General features: G+C 35.0%; 4 protein-coding genes and 1 long non-coding RNA gene across 18 annotated transcripts in view; 2 read left to right on the plus strand and 3 right to left on the minus strand.

Annotated features, from left to right (window-relative positions):
* Window positions 1-1,375, minus strand: part of LOC148913801 (immunoglobulin superfamily member 10-like) — a gene marked incomplete in the record, with an annotated part of 199,017 nt that extends 197,642 nt beyond the window's left edge. The window contains 2 exon segments of the mRNA XM_089025795.1: window positions 349-729; window positions 1,189-1,375. Of these exon segments, the coding sequence (XP_088881921.1) occupies window positions 349-729; window positions 1,189-1,267 (460 nt within the window).
* A 668-nt stretch (window positions 1,376-2,043) lies between these two features.
* LOC148913819 (hemicentin-1-like) lies at window positions 2,044-9,586 on the minus strand. 8 transcript variants are annotated; one of them, XM_089025821.1, is made up of 9 exons: window positions 7,955-8,302; window positions 6,970-7,350; window positions 5,007-5,255; window positions 4,442-4,717; window positions 3,706-3,984; window positions 3,345-3,389; window positions 3,118-3,216; window positions 3,003-3,024; window positions 2,044-2,799 (listed from the first exon to the last, which is right to left on the minus strand). In XM_089025821.1, exons 1-9 carry the CDS (start codon window positions 8,034-8,036, stop codon window positions 2,376-2,378), a joined length of 1,857 nt encoding a protein of 618 aa, XP_088881947.1. In that variant the 5' UTR covers window positions 8,037-8,302; the 3' UTR covers window positions 2,044-2,375. The 8 variants fall into 8 exon arrangements, 3 of the variants coding, with proteins under 3 accessions (XP_088881947.1, XP_088881944.1, XP_088881945.1); XM_089025818.1 differs by having other exon boundaries at window positions 5,007-5,381; window positions 7,955-8,301; XM_089025819.1 differs by lacking the exon at window positions 3,118-3,216 and having other exon boundaries at window positions 5,007-5,381; window positions 7,955-8,301.
* Window positions 9,587-10,143: 557 nt separating this feature from the next.
* Window positions 10,144-15,617, plus strand: LOC148913820 (opioid-binding protein/cell adhesion molecule-like). Of its 4 annotated transcripts, none has more exons than XM_089025837.1 (10): window positions 10,144-10,229; window positions 10,951-11,325; window positions 12,336-12,605; window positions 12,775-13,050; window positions 13,645-13,716; window positions 13,814-13,870; window positions 14,048-14,155; window positions 14,372-14,399; window positions 14,566-14,602; window positions 14,898-15,617. In XM_089025837.1, exons 2-10 carry the CDS (start codon window positions 11,046-11,048, stop codon window positions 15,282-15,284), a joined length of 1,515 nt encoding a protein of 504 aa, XP_088881963.1. In that variant the 5' UTR covers window positions 10,144-10,229; window positions 10,951-11,045; the 3' UTR covers window positions 15,285-15,617. The 4 variants fall into 4 exon arrangements, with proteins under 4 accessions (XP_088881963.1, XP_088881960.1, XP_088881962.1 ...); XM_089025834.1 differs by lacking the exon at window positions 10,144-10,229 and adding an exon at window positions 10,748-10,843; XM_089025836.1 differs by lacking the exon at window positions 10,144-10,229 and adding an exon at window positions 10,748-10,843 and having other exon boundaries at window positions 12,775-12,912.
* Window positions 15,618-16,308: 691 nt separating this feature from the next.
* Window positions 16,309-23,034, plus strand: LOC148913821 (uncharacterized). Of its 4 annotated transcripts, none has more exons than XM_089025822.1 (10): window positions 16,309-16,405; window positions 16,520-16,894; window positions 18,148-18,426; window positions 18,790-19,161; window positions 19,726-19,800; window positions 20,336-20,413; window positions 20,729-20,878; window positions 21,790-21,817; window positions 21,905-22,040; window positions 22,452-23,034. In XM_089025822.1, the coding sequence occupies exons 1-10, from the start codon at window positions 16,339-16,341 to the stop codon at window positions 22,614-22,616; spliced, it is 1,725 nt and encodes a 574-aa protein (XP_088881948.1). In that variant the 5' UTR covers window positions 16,309-16,338; the 3' UTR covers window positions 22,617-23,034. The 4 variants fall into 4 exon arrangements, with proteins under 4 accessions (XP_088881948.1, XP_088881951.1, XP_088881949.1 ...); XM_089025825.1 differs by having other exon boundaries at window positions 18,883-19,161; XM_089025823.1 differs by having other exon boundaries at window positions 16,520-16,870.
* Window positions 23,035-24,184: 1,150 nt separating this feature from the next.
* LOC148913822 (uncharacterized) lies at window positions 24,185-25,492 on the minus strand. Its single transcript, XR_016119043.1, has 2 exons — window positions 24,829-25,492; window positions 24,185-24,254 (listed from the first exon to the last, which is right to left on the minus strand). It is a non-coding gene; the product is annotated as an uncharacterized LOC148913822 (long non-coding RNA).
* Between the last annotated feature and the right edge of the window lie 316 nt (window positions 25,493-25,808).

The raw sequence follows: 25,808 nt of genomic DNA on the forward strand, positions 1-25,808 counted from the left end.
TGTATGCCAGTAGACAAATCATTAAGTAATGAAACTGTGAGGGAAGGAGATGCAACTAATAATGCTAACAAGAAACAATATATTTTTGGTTTTGCGATGATTAATTTTGAACTGCTTGAGTACGCTCTTGAGCCAAAAGAATTTGTTCCATCCATGAATTATTTACGATTATTTACTTAAAAATTTATATTATGCAATACGTATTTTCACCCAAATGTATTATAGCAATTTTCAATCACACGCGCCCTCTAGCGATTGTTTCTGTCTCGACGAAGAAGGTTTTGGTGGACGTCAATCACAAGGGGGGGGGGGGGAGGGGGAGGGGCTAATTAGACTGTTGTCAGTTACCTGTGACCATTAACCTTGCTTTACTTGAAATCGGATAGGCTGCTGTGGTCAACACAATCATGCATTCATATATCCCACTATCAGCAGCGGTGACATTAGAGATAACCAGTGTAGCAGTGGACTCTTTACCGACTCGTGTAGGATTTAATAACCTAGGGGGACATGTTTTGGTATTGACGAACCACTTCCATCCATTCAGACCATCTTCCCTACCAATAATTTCTCTTCTGTTATTAGAACCATAAAAGCCCCATTCTGGTGAAAACAGACTAAACTCCATGTCCCTGTTGTCAACGGTGTAGTCCCACACGAACCTGGCAGTTTGTCCCGTCTGTACGTACAGCACAGTGGGAGGATGATTAGTTAAACGAAATGCTGAATCTAAAAAAGAAGATCACAGCCTTGTATTTTATAGCAAATTTATAGAGACGTTTTTGTGTTTTTGTGTTGCCGAAAATTACGCGAACGTTCAGTGTATTAACGGAGATGATGTCTATGAATTGGGCGGGGCTCGGTGATTTTTGACAATCGATCATTCGAAATTCTTTTTTTTTTTTTTTTAATTTGCAATTGCAAACGAAAGTTGAACTATATATCTATTTTTTCTTCTTTCCCTTCCGTCCTATGCGCTTTCTTTCTAATTTCTAGACCCCCAAGGTCGTGGAAACCTATATTTAGACCGGCATTGTACCAATAACTAAATAACGATATTGGTTCTGATTTAAGAAAAAAATAAATAATTAATACTATTATTAAGTGATTCTGCATCGTTCCGAGTGGACGGATTGTCATATGAGTATATATTCTGTGTGCTTTCTACGACGAGTACTGTGAACTTACCTACCACAGGAAGTAATGCCAATATTAAGAAGATAGCAGCAATTAATGAAGAGTTTCTTGGAAATTTGCCTTCAATCATGTCGTATGTGGAACTCAAAAAACTGTACAAGCGATTTTTTTGGCCATAATTTTTGGGTGCGATTTCAGAAATCAGCAATAAAACGTGTTCGAAAAAGAAATAAATACGGTTTGTTTTTTACCCTTCCTGTATTAACCTTTTGTTCACTTTAAATAGAAAATGTAACGCAGGTTGAGTTACATGTTCAATAAAACATGCGGTATTTCTGATTTGGCTGCCTTTGGATCAGAGGGCAATTTAACCGGGATTAAAAGCTTTACTTGTTTAACAAAACTAAGAAAGGTGAAACGAAATAAGTGAATGTGAAAATAATAAGCAGCTTTATAGGCTTACTGAATATATTTGAATGAAAATGAAAATGAATATTTTCGCTTGTCAAACGATTCAGCTAGAGTTTCAAATCCTTCGTTTCTTAGTTTGTAGCCTACCATCCACCCTCCCCTACCTATCTTTCTATAATGCCATTGCTTAGTGCAAAAAGAATTGGCGCTATTTTCAAAGCTAGAGGCTAGAATAAAAACTGGGCCGGTATCATTTCTAACATCACCCTTTTTTCATTGGGTGTTTTTTTTTTGTTTTTTTTTAATTTTTTTTTTTTTTTTTTTTTGCACTGGCCTAAGCGCCAATTGCAGAAAGGGGATTATTGGGCGGCTTGCGACCCCTTTTTGCCTAAAAAAAAGTAAAACTGCCTTTCTAATGACCTTTGTTCACACCCCACCCGACCCCTCTTCCAGGTAAACGAAAAAGTAATGAAACGAGTAAATAAAATATTAGTATTTGTGTGTACGATCAGCTGCAAAGGGATGTTTTATTTGGTTTTGCTTTTTGTGAGGTTCTCAAACAACGTTGCCAAGAAGAAAACATAAACCCCAACATGTTAAGGGTCAATAACTATGCAGATTTTCTCTCCCCTTTGTATGCAAAGCACCAAAATATTTTGTTTTGAAAAAAGATTGTTAAAACGTTTCTCAAGCCTACTTATTTGAAACTTCATCGTTAACTATATAAACTCGAAGTGTACAGTATATAAAAAAATATTTCTATTAAGAATTCTTATTAATTATCGGTAATATTAGTGTGTCAAACATTTTAACAAAGTTGCTCTTGATTATAAGATAAGCTCTTGGTATTGGGAGGACGATAAATTTGTCATTTGCAAGGGTTGGTATGGGTTTGTGGCTGAGTCATTCATTGGGTTAACTAGTCTTAGGTTTCCAATATCAAGTGACTGGTAATCTGGTGTTGATGCACCCTGTGATGATGTTGTATGTGGTAGGACAAGGTCTTGGTAAAAAGGCGAGCCCTGGTTTACTGTAACATCTACGGTTATATCCTGTGGAGCTTCGTTCGTTTGATGCGTATCTTCAGCTGGTTTTGAAGTAGCAGTACTTAATGGGTCGACTGGCTGCTCATAAATACTGTCGTAGACACCAGTTGACTGCCTACTATCTGATGTATTAACAATGGGGAATGAAGACGAAGTTTTCATACAATTCATGCCAATTGGACTTATGTCTGAGGTAATATTCGTTCTGTAAAGGAAGAAAAACAATACGGTTCCGAATGTGATTGTGATAGTCATCTTTTAAATAGAGTAAAGAAAATAGTGTTTGGAATCAAAATAACAAAAACAAACAAACAAACAAAACAATCACGCTAAATGATGAAAATGCACAAACGTTTTAGCATATCATATCTTTTAATTATCTTTTAATTTGTCTATAAATTCTTTTACCTGTCATGCATTTTTCTTTGGCCTAAACATAAAAAGGATACGTTATGAATCAAATTGAACAGAATAATTGTCACATAATTGTGCTATATTATATCGTCATAGCTCTACTACTCACCCTGTTTACAGCTCCTTTTGCATGTAGCAATAACAAATATCATGTTGAACACAAGCAAGCAAAGGATAATGATAATGCAGATGATGATGATTGTTTGATCTGAAATAATAGATAGTTATATGAAAAAAAAGATGATCTAAAAAATGTTGGAAAGAGAGAATTATAAGAAAAAAAGGAAATGGAGAAGAGGAAGGGGAATTAAATGTATGAAACATTGCATTGCTTACTGAAACGCGTCTTGTCTTGGCTGCTTTGCTCACTTATAATCGAACCTAAAACAAGAAATGAAATATCGTAATAATAAAATAATTTAACATTTTCGAAAATTTCTTTTTATGAAACTGGTTTATAGGAAACTATTATTCTTTCCACCTTTCAGACCACGTGTTATCCTTTTTATATAGTATCTACTTGTTTCCAGATAACATTAAAATCTTGAATGTAAACAAAAAAAGGTTAAAAATTAACATTGAATGGGAAAGCCCTACACCCAATGCAAAAGAGTACTTCATTCATAACTTTTCTTAAAATTAAAATAAAAATAAATGCAAAACACATTAAAAAATATAACAGAAAATTTATGCATACCTTGCAGTTTGATAATACTGATATTGTGATCTGAAGATCCTAAGTTATTTGTTGCACGGCACGTGTATACGCCAAAGTAATCGTCATCTTTGATACTGATTATTATTTCACTGAACCATTGGAAGGAGGTTACATTAGAGAGGATTTGCCTTCCCTTGGGGTCGTACCAAGTAACAACTGGAATAGGGCTTCCATTAACTGCACAGAGTAGACGTTGGTGGAGTCCAAGTGGGGAAGTCACTGTCGTATCACTCATTGAAAATTTGAAAGACGGTTTGTCTAGAGAAAAAAAAAGAGAATCATTTAGGATGTGAAGCAGGCAAGCAGGCAAGCAGGCAAGCAGGCAAGCAGGCAAGCAGGCAAGCAGGCAAGCAGGCAAGCAGGCAAGGCAAGCAGGCAAGCAGGCAAGCAGGCAAGCAGGCAAGCAGGCAAGCAGGCAAGCAGGCAAGCAGGCAAGCAGGCAAGCAGGCAAGCAGGCAAGCAGGCAAGCAGGCAAGCAGGCAAGCAGGCAAGCAGGCAAGCAGGCAAGCAGGCAAGCAGGCAAGCAGGCAAGCAGGCAAGCAGGCAAGCAGGCAAGCAGGCAAGCAGGCAAGCAGGCAAGCAGGCAAGCAGGCAAGCAGGCAAGCAGGCAAGCAGGCAAGCAGGCAAGCAGGCAAGCAGGCAAGCAGGCAAGCAGGCAAGCAGGCAAGCAGGAACATAAACAAACTTACACAAACACAAACCTATATATACTTACACATCACTACAACGTTTGTTATTCTTGTGGCTGAAGCTCCATTTGGATTGTTATTTGCTTGACACTCATATGTCCCTTGGTGTTCTCTTGTTATATTTCGTATTATGAGAGTAGTATTGCCCACCCCGCAGCTGTTGATTACTTTCGCAGAACCCACCATTTTGAACCATGTGATATTTGGTGTTGGAGGACCAGTAGCTGAACAGAGTATCGATAAGGTTTCACCTTCGGATGTATTAACGACGCTTGGAAGGTAGTTTGTGAATACTGGCGTAACTTTCATTGTGATCAGAAAAAAAAAAGATAAATACAACATTAGATTTGTAACGTCACGTTCACAAATATGTGTGAACAGTGTTCGCAATGAGAAGAACCAGACTCATAATTGGAGAAATAAAATCCAGGAAAAAATTAAAACAAATAATAAAATTAAAAAATGCTGAAATAATGTGTTAAGTTAAGTTAGCTATAGTTAGCTGAACCTTTGGGGGTAAAAGTGAGAAACTTATAATCGTAATATGCGTAAAATATAGTTTGTAATAGATTGTCTCATAGCTATTCTCACCTGTAACGATAAGTTCCACTTGACTCGTGATTGCTGACTTATCTTTCAACACAAGATTACAGTTATATTTACCAGTATCAGACCTGGACACTTTGAAAATAACAAGACTTGCAGTAAATATCTTGCTCACTCGGAGAGGACTTAGCAGGCTTGAAGGACAGGTGGGACTTATTTTCCATTGCCATCCAGCAGTACCATCATCGTACCCAATTATTTGCCAACCATTCCTTGGTTTGTGATATGTCCACACTGGAGAAGTAAGGGCAAAAGTGGTGCTTTTGTTGTTCACATAATAATCCCATTCCAACTTAACAGTATCGCCCTCAGACGCATAGAGTTTACTTGCAGGAATGTTTTTGAATCTTGGTAATGCGTCTATTCCAAAATAAATCATAATTCATATCAACAAAACATACAACATGAGCAGCAACACTAGCATGGTGTTTATAGCTTTTCCCTTGGTTACTGTTGCTATATCCCACAAATAGACATTATAGCTAAGATATTTTGGAATTTGTAAATTAAAAGTTTAAAGCTTCCTTTCATTTCGCAGTGTAATGTAAAGAGAAATTGAAGCTCAAACAATTTTCCTATAACCTTTTGTTTCATTGAATGATCATTGATACTTGTCTTTAGTGCTTTGTCTGGGAATATATTTTAATTTTTCTTGTAAGGCCTTTCCCGCGATTTCTCTTTTTTTTCAGGGGCATAACAAAGGGAGGTGCATTAGTTGCACGTGTAGCCCCCGCCGCAAAAGCTGAAGGGTAGTTGAATCATTCATATTTTTTAACCAATTTCCATCGACAAATTGTAGCATTTTTACTATCCCCCACCAGTTATTGGAGTTCTTTGCTTCTGCAAATTCCAGGTTGGTTATTTGATCGATTATTCACCATACTTATTGATATTTATTATTGGTTCTGCGAATTCTTGAAATGTATATGTTATACAAATACCACTTTTCAAAAAGACTGTTACGATCCACTTCCATTTCCTGTGCACCCAACCTATAATGCATCTTGTTATGACACTGAATTTATCTCTTTTAAAAATCATACTTCCAGACATTGAGTGCTGGACCGTCGTATGGCAGCGCATTTACGGCTATGCCGGAGATTTCGGCCCCGACACCGCTATCCGAAGAATTACAGACTGATCAGGAAGCTCGGCCGAAGCCTAAAGGGAGAGGTTAGTCGGCCCCTAAACCATAGATGATTAACCTCTTGCTATGACCAGCAAACTTAAATTCTTTGATTGTGACGCTGATGGTTTTGAACGCATACGAACTCCAATTCATGTGGGATGCGTCATGAAAACTAAACGGAATGTTCATCGCAGTAAATTTCATATGTTTCAAAGTTCATCTGCTATGGAACCATGATTTTAGGAATTTAACTTTTCGATTTATTAAAACAGGACCATACTTCCTGAAATCGAGAGCTAAACCTTCGAATGGCAACGCGGAGCGTTTATTTATCCCGATATGCCGTAGATTTCCCCCCTCCCCTACTCCCCCAGGCAAAAAGCTGACGATCATAATTTTTTACCAAATTTCCATCTGCAAATGGTAGCATTTTAACTATCGCTCACCCATTATTGTATATTTTTATTTTGCCTTCTGCAAATTTTGGGTTACTTAGTGGATCAATCATTCACCTTTTTTATTTATTAATGCTATACCCCTTCTAAAGACGGCTGTTAGTTTAGACATAGTACCATTTCCATTCTCTGTGCACTCACCCTGAAAGACCCTTGGTTACTACCCTGTTGTTATAACCTAAGCCGGACCCTTATGTTCACAGCCTAAAGCAACAAAAAGAGCGAGCAAAAAAGGCAGCAACATCCAATACCAGAAATACCAATATTACTTAGATTATATGAATCAACAAAAAATGATTACGTTTACGCAATGTAAGGTCAAAACATAAGATCCAAGTCATCTAATAATACTAAGTGTTTATACCTGATACAAAAAGCTGAACTGAACTTGAAATGGGGTTGCGGGCCTTAAAAAGCAGCCTGCACATGTATATCCCACTATCAGCAATAGTAACATTGACGATGACTAGTGTAGCAGTTTGTTCTCTTCTAACTCGAAGAACAGGATTTAGGAATCTTGATGGACATGTAAATCTTTTGATTACAAACTTCCAGTTGGCATATCTGTCATCACTTCCGATTGTGTATTCGTTTCCAGTAGCATCCCAAGAGCTCCACTTTGGTGATTCAGATTGGAATTCCTTGTCTCTGTTATCGACAGTGTAATTCCAAACAAATCTCACATTTTGTCCAACAGAGGCATTTACCACTGGTGGGGGAGATTGGGTGAATCGAGCTGTGCAATCTTGAATTGATAATAACAATGTCAATTTACTAGTTTACTCATTCTTATAATTATCGATTTGAGCTCCTCTAGGATAATAATAATCATAAAACAAAAAAAGAAGTTAAAACTAGGAGATTTTTTAGAATAGGAGCAAATAAGTACACATAATACATTTGCAAAAAATTAAAAATAAATAATAAATAAATAATAATAATAATAATTTCAGATCTGCTCCAGAATCTATTTGATTGACATCATACAAAGCACTTTTAAAGTCAATTGCCGCACATACAAATTTACATAACTTATAGCAGTTCCAGTTGGGTAAATATTAGCATGCGCAAGTACTAATTCATATAATATTTACTTTTGAGGCCAGCAAAAACAATTGTAAAATATTGAAGCATAGATAAATCTGGGTATCAAATGTGTGTTCTTGCTTTCTAGCAGTTCATTCACGTTCTGGATTTATGCTAGGTTTTCACTCACCTATTTCTATATTTCAAAATACATTAATTCAGAAATCAATATTTAGTACCAAATTTAGTATATCATCTACATATATAGTGATGTTGTCAATTTTGTGGTTGTGAAAATTAAAGCTGAAGAGCCATATACTTACCAGCATGCGGAAATAAAAGTAATTCCTCAAGAATTATTAATATAAATGTTATAGATTGGAGAAGAAACAACCCGTCTTTCATGTCAGTGCGAGTAAGTACAAATGACTAACAAGAAATATCTGAAATTCGCTCAAATAGTTCCAGATTGGCATCAGCCTTTTTGCCTTCCCTGTTGCTGCATGTTTATTAGTATGATATAAACTTGACCCAAAATGGCCTCTTGATATATTTGTGTTATTTTTAAGAAAGAATCCGTATGTCAATAAAAGATGTAACGCAATTATATGAGATTACCTCTAATCCTGAATTACGTTTTAAGAAAAAGAAGTGAATTGTTTTCAAACAAAGATCAAAATCCCAATTTAGAAAAATAATATTACCTATTCAAAACCAAAAATTCCACTGCAACCAGTGAGTACTTTGCCATTAATCAAACATAATTACTAAAAAAAAAAAAATTGAAAAATCTGAAGTATCTAATACTAACTTCTTTTCTTTTATTAGAAGATGGGTAAATATGACAATGATAATTTTCTACTTTATAAAGGATAATTATGATGTTTCTTTCGGAGCAATCCGACCAGACTCTCCCAGTCCATGTTAATGACCTTCTCCATCGGGGACTAGGAATATGAGTTGGGCATGTGTGGTGTCGACGTCTTTCATAGGATATGTAGGAAATAGATTATTTGCAATGTGTTTTGCTGCCTTGATAAGAAGATAATCCCTTATGTCCTGTGGTACACAAGATCCCGCATTAGGTTTTTGATATTCGTATAATAAGGAGGGAGTGGCTAAGTTGCCATGTTTACCGGAGGTCTTACTTGATGTATTTCCTTATATGCATGATGTATTATTGCCTAATAATTAAAATATAATCAAATAAAATTAATAATTTGCATATTTTTAGAAACAAAAAGTCGAAATTCATTAATAACCAACCTTTTCCCCCTGTTCTTATGCGCATTCATTAAGCCATGCAATAAAAAAGATAAAACAGTTCTAAGATATCTAAAAGGTACATTTGGTGTCTGGTTATTCTTAGACTTTGTGCATTTTTTTCTATTTTATCCCTTCATTTTTCCTTCATTCTCTTCATCCTTTCGTTTTCTGTTTTTGCTTAGCTCTTGGTTAGTAATTTTACTCGCCACCATCATCTTTGCTTTTCTTTTCTTCCTGCAGAGGTTATACTTTAACTTCCATTCGACTTAACCGCCTATGCAAAAATAAATGATGATGATATCAAAAGGAAGCGGAATAGAGCCATGGCAAGTAATATCACTGTGATTAAATGAAGACACAGAAAACATGAAAACCTGATAGACCGGAAGACGAATTTTTTGCTGTACTTAAGTTGCTTCAAGTAATTCTAGTTGTATCTTGCAGAAAAAGGAATAGGATAAAATGTTGACTTCTATACCTGTAGCGCTAGCATTATGTAAAACGCTAGTACTTCATATCAAAGCTAGCGACTGTCACTTTAAAATACACCTACCTGGTTAGAGTGAAACAATGTTACTCTTTTTCCTAGCCACTACAGGGGACACAAGGATCTCTCTCTCTCTCTCTCTCTCTCTCCCCCTCTCTCCCATATATATATGCAGAATTCAGAAAATGAAATGTGTGGCAAAAATAGTAGTCAGCTGCTGAAGCGCACTGAATGATCTATGACAAGTGGTTGTGAATTAAGTATTAGTGTAACGTTATTTTTAAAAGTAATATTATATATTATGGTATTTTCAATTATTTATTTACCAAGCCGACACAAATTCGAAAATATTTCTGTTTCCTTTTTAATCTTTTTCTTTTTCTTTCAATAGTTTAATTTGTTTCTTTTTTATTTCTTTCATACCGCAAAGGAATTTTACTTACATCGATGGCGCGTATTGAATTGTTCTCCTATACATGTCGTTGCGTGCTTCTCTAATTAAAACAATAAGGTATCGTTTTTGATCATGTGTTTTTGCGTTTTATGCAGCACGAAGAGACACTGAAACCACAAGAACCAATAGCTTTGGAAACAGAATTTGAAACCCTCAAACTTGAACATCAAATCATCATTGATAGTATCCGGTCCCTAATTCAATATCGAGAGTAAAGAGGACTGGATACCGCAAAACCGCAATTTCCATCAGAAACGCATGATCTTTATCAAGAGCTGGAGAGCATGATTATCATTATCTAGGAATTAAAGAATGTACATGATTAATTTCTAATTGGCTTGACGTGTGTAGCCGTTATATTTCCCTTTCAACAGGTAGCTAAATATCGAAGGTATGCATGTTTCATTGTAGAATGCAGTCTGCACCTAGCGTGACGTAGAATTCTAGTTATCTTGGCAGAAGACATATATCGAATCTATCGAATTTGTTATTCGTTGTCCGCTGTTTATTGATTTAAGTTTATTTAGCTGGGCTCAAGTAAACCATTCTTTTATATATGGTTTACGTTGTCTTTTGTTCTTTGACAAGATTCCGAAAGTCTGCACTTCCTATCCTAACGCTACCACGAAAACAATTTATTCAAAAAACTCAAACTAAAGCGCTTGAGCCCAAGCTAATAAAAAATTGAGGTTAATTTAATCACTTCTTATTTTCCAAAAATCCGACCCTAGCTTCAATTTCCCTCAAATAGAGTTACAATTTTCGAATATTTTTAGGGGTGTTGAAAGTTCTACAGTAGTGGGAAAAATGTTTTTTTTATGTGGTTTTAAGAAGCCATAGAATCCCACACGCATTAAATTTGATCCATGAAAGTGAAATAGGATACTTGCCAATTTAAATATTGCATTATTTTGATCCATCATTGCTTCATAAGAACGATGGAGTTCTCTGTAGATCTATTGATTTCAATGACGATAAACCTGTTACTCTTGAACAAGGCGCATGGTGATAATTTGTTTATTTACTTTCTCCGAGTTTACTTTCTCCGAGTTTATCAACAGGAATATTCACATTTATATATAATTTATAATTTATATTTCAAAATACTTTAGGTGCAGCTCGTTTCACAGTAGTTCCACCAAGTGTTTTGTATGTGTCTGTAGGAGAAACAGCTAAGCTTGTGTGGGATTACAATGTGGATAACAGGATGGACGAGTTGAATGTTTCTTCACCAAGGTGGATTTTCTATGCTGAAAATAGCTATCCCTTTCTAATCGCACAAGAAAATGTATTCAACAACTGGAAATGGAACATAAACACCAATACATGTCCTGCTAGACTACTGAACCCTGTTCGAGTGAGTAAAGAATCAACTGCTACACTAGTAATCCATAATGTAACTCTGGCTGATAGTGGTACGTATGGATGTGTTCTTGTGCTGGCAACAAGTAGCCCCATAACAAGTAAAGTCAAACTCGTCGTAACATGTGGGTATAATTCTTTCAATTTGTTGGATTTATTGTTCTTGTTTCTATTAAATTATTTTCTTGTTTGCTTTAGTTTTTGATTTTGATTTTCCAAATTTTGAAATATCTTCCGTGCGTTTGTTGTTATTTATTAAGGTGAGGATCTCGTTTTCCCATTAACATTTATTCAACCATGCATAATCAGACTCGAACTGATAAGTACAATCTTATTCTTAATATATTGATAATATTCGTTCTTTCGTTCTTTCGTTCTTTCGTTCTTTCGTTCTTTCGTTCTTTCGTTCTTTCGTTCTTTCGTTCTTTCGTTCTTTCGTTCTTTCGTTCTTTCGTTCTTTCGTTCTTTCGTTCTTTCGTTCTTTCGTTCTTTCGTTCTTTCGTTCTTTCGTTCTTTCGTTCTTTCGTTCTTTCGTTCTTTCGTTCTTTCGTTCTTTCGTTCTTTCGTTCTTTCGTTCTTTCGTTCTTTCGTTCTTTCGTTCTTTCGTTCTTTTTCGTTCTTTCGTTCTTTCGTTCTTTCGTTCTTTCGTTCTTTCCTTCTTTCCTTCTTTCCTTCTTTCCTTCTTTGTGCATACTATATCCTTTGCACTTTCAACTTTGCACTAACATGTACAATAGACTCTTTTCGTGTTCCAAATTACCGCTGTGTTTCTTGATTACAGACTCATTTACTCAGGCTAAGCCTCGAGTTTGTGCAGAATATTCACGTTTTCCAGTCAAGGTGCGTCAAGTTTCAAAGTGTTCGTATTGTTGAACTTGTGCATTCTTTACTTTACCGTTGGTATTTGCAAGTAACAAAAACACTGGTTCGAGGCTTAGTCTGAGCAAATGAGTATGTAATCAGCGGTAATTTGGAACTCGAAAAGGGTCTATTTTGATAGTTAACCTTTTCATGGATATATGGTATGCAATCTAATGAAAATGTTCAAAATAAGTCATTTGGTTTTTAGTTGTTTGTCGTATTTGTATTGGCGATGACTGATATGTACTTACATGCGCTATTTTCTTATTTACAGCATTTCCATCTTTATCGATCAATCCGTCCCTTTCAAACATACCTGTAAACAAATCCCAAGAACTGCATATCAAATGTTCTGCGGTAGGAACTCCTATGCCAAACGTCACGTGGCAAAAAGTACAGGGTGATGTCATTGATCAAGGCGTAGGGAATGTGACAATCGATATTACAAACATTACAAGATATGACAGTGGGCAATACGAATGCTGTGCTATTAACAACCTGAACAAACCTCCATTTTGTAAGAGTATCTTGGTAACCGTCCAGTGTGAGTCTAAATGCTATCTTTTTTAGATATACAAATATATGTTGTTATGTTTTTTAGCCAAAATGGTAGGGTGAGTGGGCGCTGCAAGGTTTGCAACAAATCAATATGATCACAATCAAAATCATTGAAACAGTGCAGACTAAAAATATATAATTCACTCTCTTCGCAGATGAGCCGCAAATTGATTTGTTTCAGTCAAATGACACAGTTTCTTCATATAATGGTTGTAAAATCAGGATATACTGTTTGGCCCATGGCGTGCCCTCTCCTCTGTTTACGTGGTATGATCCCCGTAATCGATCAATAGGTACAGGATCTCATACTGTTACTGGTGTTGGTATCTTGGAACTAGTGACCATTTGCCCCGACAGCTATGGGTTGTACAGGTGTAAAGCAGAAAATCTACTTGGTTATGATGAACATTTTATTAGTATTATTCAAACAGGTTTGGAGACCAATAATATATAATTAACTTTAGATGGTAAAAGAAAAATGGATATATGGATGGATGGATGAATGAATGAATGGATGGATGGATGGATCAATGGATGGATGAATGGATGGATGGATGAATGGATGGATGGATGGATGGATGGATGGATGGATGAATGGATGGATGAATGGATGGATGGATGGATGGATGGATGGATGGATAGATGGGTGGATGGGTGGATGGATGGATAGATGGGTGGATGGGTGGATGGATGGATGGATGGATGGATGGATGGATGGATGGATGGATGGATGGACGGATGGATGCATGGATGCATGGATGCATGGAAGCATGGATGCATGGATGCATGGATGAATGAATGAATGGATGAATGGATGGATGAATGGATGGATGAATGGATGGATGAATGGATGGATGGATGGATGGATGGATGGATGGATGGATGGATGGATGGATGGATGGATGGATGGATAGATGGATGGATGGATGCAAGGAAGCTGGATTTATGCATGCATGCTTGGATGTATGGATGGATGGATGCTTGGAATGATTTACTCATAAAAAAATAATGTCATCCATCCTCAGTCCATCCACCCTCTCTGATGCCAAGTAGAAGTATCTATGAAATAACGACATCATCACCACAAACCACTACAGGTCAGAATTACCAATAAACATCTGATGAGCCACTTTCTTAACTACTTCAGTTGAATTATTAACATTTGACTTGACATCCTATAACCATCATTCAAAGGTCATGAATCAAGAGCCAAGCCTGGAGAGAGGTCTTGCTCGACATTATTTATTCAAGGTTATGTCAATGTTACATATATAATTATAAATAAAGGTTACATATATTTTAATTTATTTATTTCTATGTATTGACACGTTTTTTTATTTATTATTTATTTTGCTTTACCGCTACCCCGAGTCTGCAGGCACATACTGTGTGTTACCTTTAATCAATTTTTTTTTCTGTTCTCATCAGGTCGCACATTTGCAACAGTTCATTTTATAGTAACATCAATATCAATAGTTGTGAATATTATCATGGCGCTATTAGTGTGCTACATTTTCAAAAGGGCTGGCTTCAAAGGTAAACACTTTAATTCCAGCATACAGCGCATGCATATCACGTAGTATTAATCAGGATCCGTGAAGTATGTAAAACGATTGATAATGATTCGATAGAATAATTTCAGATTTTTATTTTAATATTTCTTTTTCTTTCTTTTTTTGATATCTGGCAACATTGTTTTATCGATGTGTGTCTATCTTTTTACTTATTATCATTGTTTTAAATATATTGTAGTTTTAAGGAAGAGGAGCGACAACGAAAGGTAAATTTACATGTTCAATATACGTACTGTATGTAATAACCCACCCGTTGCATATCCTCACTCCCCATGCAAAAACAAATAATTCATAGTTCACGCCATTTTTCAGGAGGACTATAGCCAACTGAATTTAGACAAATGTTTTGACGATTATATTTTCACTTTTTAGGGTTTCAAAACCAGAAGAATCTTTTGAGATTGTAGAGGTGAGTTTAATAATATAGGATGCTGATTTGGACTACGTTTTCAATTTATTTATAATTTATTTAGGTGGGGGGGGGGGGGGGGGTGTGGATGAAAAAAAATTAAGTTGTACTATATATCTGAATATGGACTACTCACTAACCCTTGGTACCTTGACTTAGCAGTAATAGGGATAGAGTAGATGTTTTGGGTTTATCTAACGAACAAACTAACAAAAACAAAAACAAAAACAAAAAACAAAAACAAAAAAAAAAAAACAAAAACAAAAAAATTGTTTTACTATATTCTTGTATATAGGATAGAATCGAAATGAAAACACACGAACCAGCAGCATTGGAAACACACCACGAATCACCAAACCTGATACTACCGAATATTGATGTCGGAGCAGTATCGAGAGAATGCACTCCAACCTTATTGGACGAGAGGAAACCAAAAGAGAACCCTGCAGAGCAGACCTTTCTGTCAAGAACTCAGCATCTTTATCAACAGATAAATAATGGAGAGTTATTATCAAGCGAGCACGAGTATCAGTCGCTACTAAGGGACAATAATGGAATAGGGCTACCAACAAATGTTCCTTGTGAGACAGTGTTAAATCATGCTACATCGAATGTTAATCACGAGCAGCAAGGATCAGAATACCAACCACTACATCTGTATTCAAGCGTAGAAGAAAAGTAGTTGTATTAAAGTAATGTTGGTTTTATTAAAAGAAAAAACGAAAAAGAAAAAAAAGAAAACGTTTCTACTAAAAATAAAATAAAAAGGAGGAATAAGTGAACAATAGAACAAGAAAGCAAAAGTGCAAAGCAAACAAAGCAAACATATCAAATTAATATTCATCTAAATATATTATCAGATAATTCCAATAATTTTTCCCTTATTAAAAAATGTGATTTATTGCAACTCAAAAACAAATGCTATTTTTAGACTTTTATTTAAAGACTCGGCCTGGTGTATAAAATATGTAGTAATATAGTAATAATGGTAGTAATAAATAAAAAGACATTTAAATGTATGTATAATGTAGTAGGCAACATCTACGAAAAAAGACTCGGGCCATGAGGTATGTTTCCCCTTACTGAATGACAGTAAACCAAAAGGCGTCTTCAATGGGTACGAAACCTCTCTCGAGCACAATACTTAACCACAAGGGGCTTCCATCAATATCGTGAAGGTTTAGATGCTTTCGAAATCAATGGTCATATTTGATTCCATTACTAACTCCACTGGTATATTATTTTGAGAACAAAGATGAGTTTGTTTGCAATGACTGGGGGGTAACACTTTTTAAAGTGTTCAGTGATTTTTTCTCAGTGATGCTCTGCCTCCAGTATAACGTAAATATTTGAATCATCAAAAAAAAAATCTGGAATAAGAATCACGTTTACGCCCTTATGCTCAGTTGGGTTGTTTTTAGTAAACGGAATAAATAAGAAAAAGTAAGAAAAAAAAACAAATCAAGAAGGATAGTTATCCTTAATCGTTTTGACTCGATATTAAATCAAGTGGTCCAATGATTGCAACGAAATAAACATAAATTTGATTTTGGCATCATTTGATTGGTGTTATAGTGGGCTAGAATGGAAGAAAACACTTTTCATTGATATTTAGTTTCGAGAAAGAAATTCCACATGCATAAAACAACGAATCATGAAAGTGAAATACATTACCTACATTACCTATTCAAATATTATATCACTACGATCCACTATTGCTTTAATCTTTTGAAACAATGGAGGCATCTCTAGTCCTATGGATTTCACTGATGATTATAGTGTTACTTGTGAGCAGGACGCAGGGTGAGAATTTGTTTGTCTACTTTTTCAGAAACATCGCTTTATCCTACATGAACAACCATTTCGCTAAAATATTATAATTTTACTTTTTTAATATTTCCTTGTTGAATATTTTAGGTGCAGCTCGTTTCACAATAAATCCACCAAGTGTTTCATATGTGTCTGTAGGAGAAACAGCTAAGCTCGTGTGGGATTACAGTGTGGATAACAAGATGGACGAGTTTGGTGTTTATTCGCCAAAGTGGATATTCTATGCTGACAATGGCAGTGCATTTCAAATCGCACAAGAAAATATATTCAAAGAGGGGAAATGGTACATAAACACCAATACATGTCCTGCTAGACTACTGAACCCTGTTCGAGTGAGTAAAGAATCAACTGCTACACTAGTAATCCATAATGTTACTCTGGCTGATAGTGGTACGTATGGATGTGTCCTGGTGCTGGCAACAAGAAGCCCCATAACAAGTAAAGTTAAGCTAGTCGTAACGTGTAAGTTAAAAGTAGTTTAGGTGCTACACATCTCATTATTAGTAAGATTAGGAAAATGGTACTTGTATCTTGATTCGCGATTTTAACGAGTTTCAATTATTTATACCAGAGGTCGTCTGTTTTATGAGCCCGGTGAGCCAATGAGCCAATGAGTCGTGAGTCTGTGGGTAATGAGTCGAATAAAATAAATTATAATATCTCTCGTGAAAATTATCAAAAATGGTACCGGTATTGAAGTTATAGCGGCCGTGGACTGCTTCTGTTCCTTCCAGTATTTCATGTGTCTAGCTTTATTGTCTAGCTACTGAACACTAACACAGTAAACCAAAAACATCAGGTGAAAGTAATCCCGCGAAAATTTTTAATATTAGATTCTCTGCTGATTTGCTGCATGTATTGTTAAACTTACCCTAGAACTGAAATCCATTTCTTCCCATGGTGATTGTTTCAAAACACCAACCAACTTAGACTTTTCGAATTTCGAATTTTCAAACCATTCACTGGACTTGTACTCCAACTCGACTCTAATGTTCAAATTTGACCCGACAATCGATATTCTATGCACCGAAAATTGAACTACGATATCTCTACTACTAACAGACTTACCAAACTCAATAGTTTTTTGAGATAACACCTGTTTTTATTAGAACATCTCACTGCAAAGCTGCACGAATACTCACCGATTTGTTTATTCGCTCCAGTCTATCCGCGCACTTTAGCCCTGCTATAGATGGTGGCCACTGAAACCTTCTATAACAAACGGTAGCAATATTCTATCCCAGATCGTTTGGTGGCATTACAACAACTAGAATATAAAATATAATTAAGTTTCCTATTTGATTCATGACTCATTGACTCATGACTCATTGACTCATACAGCTCATTCGAACGTATTTCTTTTTATACCATCCACGTACCACGTATTAATTACATCAAGCTCTCGTTTATCTTTGCTTTTTTTTGCGTGTTTTTTTTTTTTTTTTTTTTTTTCATTTTATTTATTTTTTGTTGTTGTTTATTTGTTTGTTTGTTTGCTTATATCTTTTTTTTTTTTTTTTTTTTTTTTTTTGTATCATTATATTTTCCTTAAATGGAAATTTTTTTAATTAGTTTGCTTTCTTGTTTTTGCTTCTATTTACTTTTTTGGATTAAATTTTTTTAACGATAAGCAATACTGATTTTGTATTTTTTTAACATGATCAATAATGTAATTCTAGCAGTGCTTTGAATGAGTTTCGTTCTTCTTATAACAGCTTTTCCTGATGTCACATTAAACCCTTCGTCTTCAAAGATACGTGTAAATGAATCAGACGGATTACTTATCAGCTGTTCTGTGGTTGGAATCCCTGAACCAAACGTCACATGGCTGAGATTGAGGGAAGGTGGCAAGCTCCATAAGAACCAAGGCGTGGGAAATGTAATAATCAATATGTCAAATATCACAAGAAATGATAGTGGAATATATAATTGCTGTGCCAGTAACAACCCGAAGGAGAATCCAGCCTGTAGAAGTACAACAATATCTGTCCAGTGTGAGTTTAGTACATTGATTATTTTGTCAATTAATTGTATAGCCGGTTCTTTTGTTGTTTGCTAATACGAAATGTCGATGTTTGGGTCATAATAGAACATGAAATCATTAAGCAGAAAGAAAGAAAAAACAACAATAAAATGGACTCACAAATCGAGCTAACGTATATCGGAAGGTATTGGAAGAATCAATTCCTTCTTTTCACAGTCAAACCAGAAATAGATGTAGTTGACACAGTTTCTTCATATGATGGTGGTACGAACGTCAAACATCCAATGACCATTCAAACGATAAAAAGCTGGCCATCTGTCAATCTAAATGAATACCTATTATTATCTTATTTAAAACGGTTTTCTTATGACAGTCATTTGCAGAGAACAAAATGTGATTCACAAAATAAGCCTACCTTCTGAACGTATATCAGAATATTGGAAGAATCGATTCGTTCTCTTCGCAGACAAACCAGAAATAGACGTATTTCATTCAAATCACACAGTTTCTTCATATAATGGTGGTATAATCAGGATATACTGCTTGGCCCATGGCGTGCCCTCTCCTCTATTCACGTGGTATGAACCTAGTAAGGAAGAATCGATAGCTACAGGATCCCATAATGTTACTGGTGGTAGTGTCTTGGAGCTAGTAACTGTTGCTGCAGGCAGCTATGGGTTCTACAGGTGTAAAGCAGAAAATTTACTTGGTTATGATGAACACTTTATCAATGTCACCCAAACAGGTTTGAAATATTTATTCCTTTTAATGGTTCTTACGTTTTATGCGAAACCACAATTTTCAAAGAGTTTTTTTGGAAAACTACGAAGTGCATCAAAAATTACACACACACACACACACAAATTCTATATTTTTTTGTCGTGGAAATGCATGATGATGATTGAGGACGCACTCATCGTAAGCCAAAGTATGGAATAGCCTCCCCGTGGAATTATGAATTTTAATTTATCATTTTTATGGTTTATCATTTTATTTATGGTATTATATATTTATCAGCGTTAACTAACAGCTATGTTGAAAACGTGAAAAGGTTCTTTTTAAAAATTGTGCAATTATATAGTCCGTCTGTAACTATGCTTCCATCCCCCCCCCTCTAAAAAAAAAACAAACAAAAAAAGCTACAACAACAACAACAACAACAAAAAACAAACAAACAAACAAACAAGAAAAAAAACAACTATGCTTTCCCCTTGGAAAAGATATAAGTTATTAAACATTATGTTAAATTTGTTTAGAATAAGAAAAATAAAATAAAAATATAAATAAATTGTGATTTGATCATTTCTAGCTCTTCCTACTTCTACGGTACTATCGGAAAGTACACGCTACTATACACAAAGCTCGATATCAATAATTAACCGAGGTAATCTAACCAAATTAACGTAACAAACAACCAACCTAGAAAAACGGAAAGTCAAACAAAATCTAAAGAACAGAAAATGAAAATTTGGAAAATTAATTTATAAACGGGTATTGAACGAGTATCTTTTTTTTTTTTTCATTTCGTTGCTAGTTTGGTTCTTCGTTGTTTTTCTTTTTTCACACTAGTTTTTAGTTAGTCATCTCTTCTGTTTTTCGTTTTATTTGTTTGTTAGTTATTTTTTGTTTGTTTTTATATTCCTTAAGTGAGTTTGTTTTTAATATCGCGACTTTGAAATACATAAACAAGTAACAACTAACGAAAGAAAGCGACGTCAGTATATTTTCGAAACGTCGTTACGTTATCTTTCATTAGTATTTAATTTATACTTATAATTATACTTTTGTTTTGTATAATTATAGTTAATTAATGGAGTCAATCAGTCAATCGAAGAAACAAGCATCAATCCCACACATACACACAAAAACTGAGCTGTGAATTCCATTAATGCCGACTCATGCATCTACTTTTTTTTTAGTTTCTACGTCTAAGTCGATAGACATAAGTTCAATAAGTTCAACTATTGTAGTAGTTTCAACACCAAAAGTACAACAAGGTAAGAGCTTAATCGAAAAAAAAAAAAAAATCACTTCAGGTGCAAATAAAAAAATCGTCCGTATGATACAATACAATCGGCTGCTCTTTCATGTTAATTATTTTTCCATTTATAAAGTTGTGTTTTTTTTTTTTTCTTTTGTTCTTATTCTGCTTTGCATATTCTTCATTTCGTAGGAGTTTACTGTTCTATTTCTGTGTTTTCTTTTATTTCTTTTTGTCTTTACTTGAATCTTATAATTTCTTATATTTTTATATTCATTTTCTTATTAAGTTTTCATTTGTTATTCATATTTTATTTGTTATTTATTTGTAGACAAGACTAGCGGTCCTCTAGGAGGAGACAATAAGACCGGCAAAAAGGATATCATCTTATTGGCAGCAGGTGGAGCAGTAATGTTTGTCTTGATAACGATAATTATTGTCTTTGCTGTAGTGATCTATACAAAGTACAGTAATGGCAAAGGTATATTACATTTTTTAAATATTGTTATTGTTACCATTCCTTATTGATGTTGCCCTTCTGCTCCTGCTCCTGCTCCTGCTCCTGCTCCTCATCAGTGCATCACCGTCACCTTAATTCTTAACATCAGCACCCCCAACGCTTTCTTGATGTCCTTCCTTCTCTTATTTATTTTTTCCCTCTTGAATTTTGTTTTTTAACCCTTTTTATTTTTTATTTTTACAAAACTAAAAACAGTCCAATCCTTAATTCCACCATCCTCAGTGATTAAAAATTTATCACTCATTATTTATCAGTCATTGCGTTATTAATCAGTGATTAATAACCTAATCATATCCTTTTTGTAATCACTACCTAATCCAGCAATCTGATTTGTTCATAGGAGTACGATTAATTCCAAAATCGCATCCTTAGGAGCTCTTAATCGCATCCTCTTGAGCTGTTAATCGCATCATTTTGAAAGAACCAATCACAGAACAGAATTCCTATATTAAGCCAATCAGAGAAGAGAATGATTAGCATTACTTATGGATATTTAATGATTTGCTGTTAATCGTTTATTTTATAGCAGAAAAAACGTGATTGATTTACTCTTTCTTCCACATTAAATTGATTATTCTGCACTCTTTATTGTGTCCTTTTCTTGTGTATGATTACAAAAAGGATGAGGTAATAGAAGTGGTAATAGAACTTCATGTTGTGTAATTTTGGACCAAAATCATACTTGTGGTTAACAAATTGCACTTGCTACGCGGTCGTGCAATTTTGTAATCACTCGTATGATTTTGGTCCAAATTGCACTCCACTCAGTTCAATTACCATCATTAATCATGCAAGTCGTAGGTTTAAAATAGCCAATTTCACCTACTGCTTGCAAGAACGACTTTTATAGTGCAGGCTATTTATTTCCACAGATACGAAAGAACAACCAGGAGAAAATGAGTACGTATTTATGCCTTGATTACAAAATCAGAATATATTACGAAGAAGTATATTGTTAAGGACTAAAACCAATTCTGTTGTCCTAAGGATGCCTCCTCTGCCTCTGGAGGCTATAGAAGATGACATACCCATATATGCAAGTGTTGATTTGTCAAAAAAGAAGAGAACAAGACAACAGGGGGACATACCGATCCATGCCCAGGTAGAAAATAGCAAGAAAGAGGTATGAAAAAGATGCTAGAATAGAATATTATCAACATATTTTTATTGATTTGTAGTACAATAGCTCATTATTGAGTTTCTTTTACTAATTGAAATGAAAACAATTAAAGCTATATTCAAATATTAAGGTTTCAATTAGCGCGCTGCAATTAAAGGACCATTTGTATATTTAGCGAACATGCTTCATTTTATATTTCTTTTAATAATAACCACAGAATCATATGAAATTCCGTTAAAATAACGATTTAGTGGGTGTTAATCAAAATAATGTTATTCTGATGTTGTATTGCAAGGCCTATGAATATTATGCATGGAGAGTAGATTTGGCATGCAACACATTTTTTCCCCTTTAAGGTAGATTTTATACTAAACAACTGAATTAGTTGGCCAATAACTTATTTTGTTATTTCAGCACCCAGGCCAGATCATCTATGTAGAATTAGATCTCCTGTCTTCAACTGAAGTCATCCCTCCACAATTACCAGATCGTGACGCGTATAGTGAGATTGATTGCAGCCACAATTCAAGCCATGGTGACAATGTAGAGCCTATATATGAATATGTTTTTCTGGAATGATACACAATATATTTTTACTAATACATTTAGGTACAAAATAACACCGAACTAGATTCCTCGATACGATTAATTATTGTCTTTACTGTTCATTGTATCAACAAGTCAGCTAGGCTAAAGAAATAACAAAAATGAATTAATACTATTGATGGTTTTCGACCATTCCCATAACAGAATTAAATAACAAAAGACACGACGGCGTCCATGTTGGAGGATTTAACAAAAAAATTCATTGACAATTCTAGATCTTTGGTTAAGTTTCTCCAACATGACCGCCGTGAAAACCATCAATAAAGCGAAAAAATAGAAGCTGAATACAATCGTGAATACAATCTATTAACGATTTTCGAGTAAACGGTAATTTATATACGAATTCATATTAACTTTTGTTCTGTTTATCTCTAATTGTAGCAATTCATAAAATTATATATAGAAGAATTCATTCATTCGTGTATACTTTGTTTAATTGCTTGTTTGTTTGTTTGTTTTGTTTTTCTACTGTTCTCCATACCTAATTGGATTTAGATAGCAGGGGTGTAGCAAAGTCCCGATTATAGGTGGAGGAGGGCCGGGGATGTATCATTTTCCCGCCAAATCCAAAGGAATCTCTCACGAAGCAATTAAATTTTAATTGGTTTAGAAAGAAAACTTCATGGGTGGGGCACGGTTGGCACACGCTATTTCCTTTTTATAAGAGGGGGGTTGGGGGGAGGGTATAGGCCGATATAAAGTCTCTAGTGTTTTGAGGTAAAAACGTAAAAACCAAATTATCCAACTTTTATAAGATTACAGTCAAAGAAGGTCACGCGTAGAGCCCTAAAGTCGATTAACGATTTGAATTTTCGAATTTTGATTTAATTATTCTGTCGAATTTGACAACGTCGAAAACGAAGATATGAAAATTCCAATAAACTTTAAATTCAATATACGACATTTTGATTGGTTATAATCAATGCTAACACAGGAAGACCAAGAAAACATGGCGGTCAGAAATAGTCTTGGCCGTGTTTAAGTGCTGGGAAGGCCTTTACCTGTTATTATTCGACAGAAAATTGTTTATCTCAGCAATTACTGATGATATCCTCCAAGAAATTGAAGTATGGAAATTATGAAACCTAGTGTGTATGCTTATGAAATAAGAGAGCGATTCTGCACGAAGGTATCTGTAATTTTACATGAATTATCTTCTTTATCACGAGTCGAATAATGAACTGAATTTTCATTTGAATATTGCAATGTGATTGCATTATTCCGGTTAATTCGTACGTAAAAAAGGAATAATTGACTAATGATTTCATTAATCGACTCTAGGGGTCAATGTTTTTCACCATTTAATCCATACTCGGCAGAAACAAAATTTGAGCTGTTTTTGGTCTGCTTTCAAACACGAATAACTTGCACAAACCACCTAGGATTGTGATTTCTAAATTTCTTCATACACCGCATGCGGTGTCCCGGGTTTCCTTCCTGTTCCAATTCAATGATGATAGTTCGGCCACAAGGTGTTATGATAAAGAACAAGCCAATAAAGGTTTCTGTTTCATATCCACAAGTACAAAGAGACCTCATGGTTCAGGTTCACTAGTTGTTGGGTCAAAACGTGTTCGTAGTTGACACCAAACAAATACATTTATTGTTTGTCTATAAAAAAATAAAAAAATGATAAGGAATCTCGACTAACAAACTTGTCCCAAAACCTTAAATGATACCTCGACTTTGAAAAGGATTCGTATTCACAAGACTTTACGATTAATCAATTTGATAAATAAATGCATTTTTGTGTTGCATGCGCGTATCATGACATATAAGTGCCATACACTACGTTAATGCAGTTTTTTCTCAATGTCTCGTTAGTCAGAATTATATATGTTTGTATTAACTTTGTAAATATTTTATGTATTCTATTTTATTTTTACATTGTTGTTATTTAGAGCTAAAGATTATATATTATACACTTAATGTCTGGTCACGAGGGAAATAGTTAGTTTTGTTTTCCCTCGAGTCTCGATGTTTCACATAACTTATTTCCCTGTAATATTCATGTAACTTATTTTTTCTGTCGGGATTTAGATTTAGCTAGTGTCACGTGGTCTTCTTTAAACCAATGAGAGTGTTCGTTATATCGGAACATTTCGTAGCTATATAACAAACGTAGAATATGTTCTTTATAAGTATTAAAGATTCATTGTTATAAAATAAATTAAATAGTACGCACGCTGTGATTGGTTGATAGCCATGTTTGCATGAGGGTATGTAAACACAGTTGTGACGTCACAACTTTTGTGTTTTCCCAGTACAAGTTCAAAAATTTACAGTTTCTTTCGAGGAAAAAAACGCCCCCAAAAATGTATTTTGAAGACGAAGTTCCAAATTTTGACTTGTGTCAGGGCCACAGGCATAAACGTATGGTCTCATGCAGGTGTTTCTGATCGTAATATCGATCATGACAATCTCTTGTTGGTCGCCGTAACGAGAATTCCCTCAGGAGATACAACACACGTCCTTCGTCAGGACAGCTTCGGTTGTTCAGCGACGTGTTTTCTCATGATTAAATGCACCGCCCGATAAGGAGTACAAGTATTTCAAGGAAACAGTCAGCAGCTTCGAACGTTTTCCAGCGATAGCTCTTCAGCTCCCCAAAATATCTTCCCGAGGCAAGACGAAACAATCATTTTCGCTGCCATGTTTTCTGGCTGTCAAATTGAGCAAAACCACGTTTCTTTCAAACGAGAATTCCAGTCACTGACACTCTGTTATCTACTTTTGATCACTTTCGTAAAGATAATGAATTCTGAAATCTTTTATTAAGATTTCTATTCAATCTTTGGACATTTCTTTGTATTTGTTTTAAAGTTTTAGAAAGATAAATGTTTAAAATAGCTAGCGATTCTATTTCTCGCTTCACCTTTGCCTCCTTGGCGTTTATTACACGAAATTTGATTGGCTAACGATCGAAGTTCGTGATGTATGTAGAATTTGTATTTTGATATGAGAATCAAATTCAAATAAAGATTTATTTTCTTGCAAGTGGTAATGTTTTCCCTTAGTATTTATTAAGTAAAAGCAATAGAAAACTTTTTTCTCTGTGTTTACATAGCCTGATAGCAACGCTCGGGGGGTTGGGAGAATTCTCGAAAGTTATGCAAACCCTCGACTACGTCTCGGGTTTGCATAACTGTCTCGAATTCTCCCAAC

Source organism: Actinia tenebrosa, unplaced genomic scaffold (assembly GCF_029948245.1).
Source record: "Actinia tenebrosa isolate PJP-AT-01 unplaced genomic scaffold, QUT_ActTen_1.0 PGA_scaffold0__85_contigs__length_37466705, whole genome shotgun sequence".
Lineage (NCBI taxonomy): Eukaryota > Metazoa > Cnidaria > Anthozoa > Actiniaria > Actiniidae > Actinia > Actinia tenebrosa.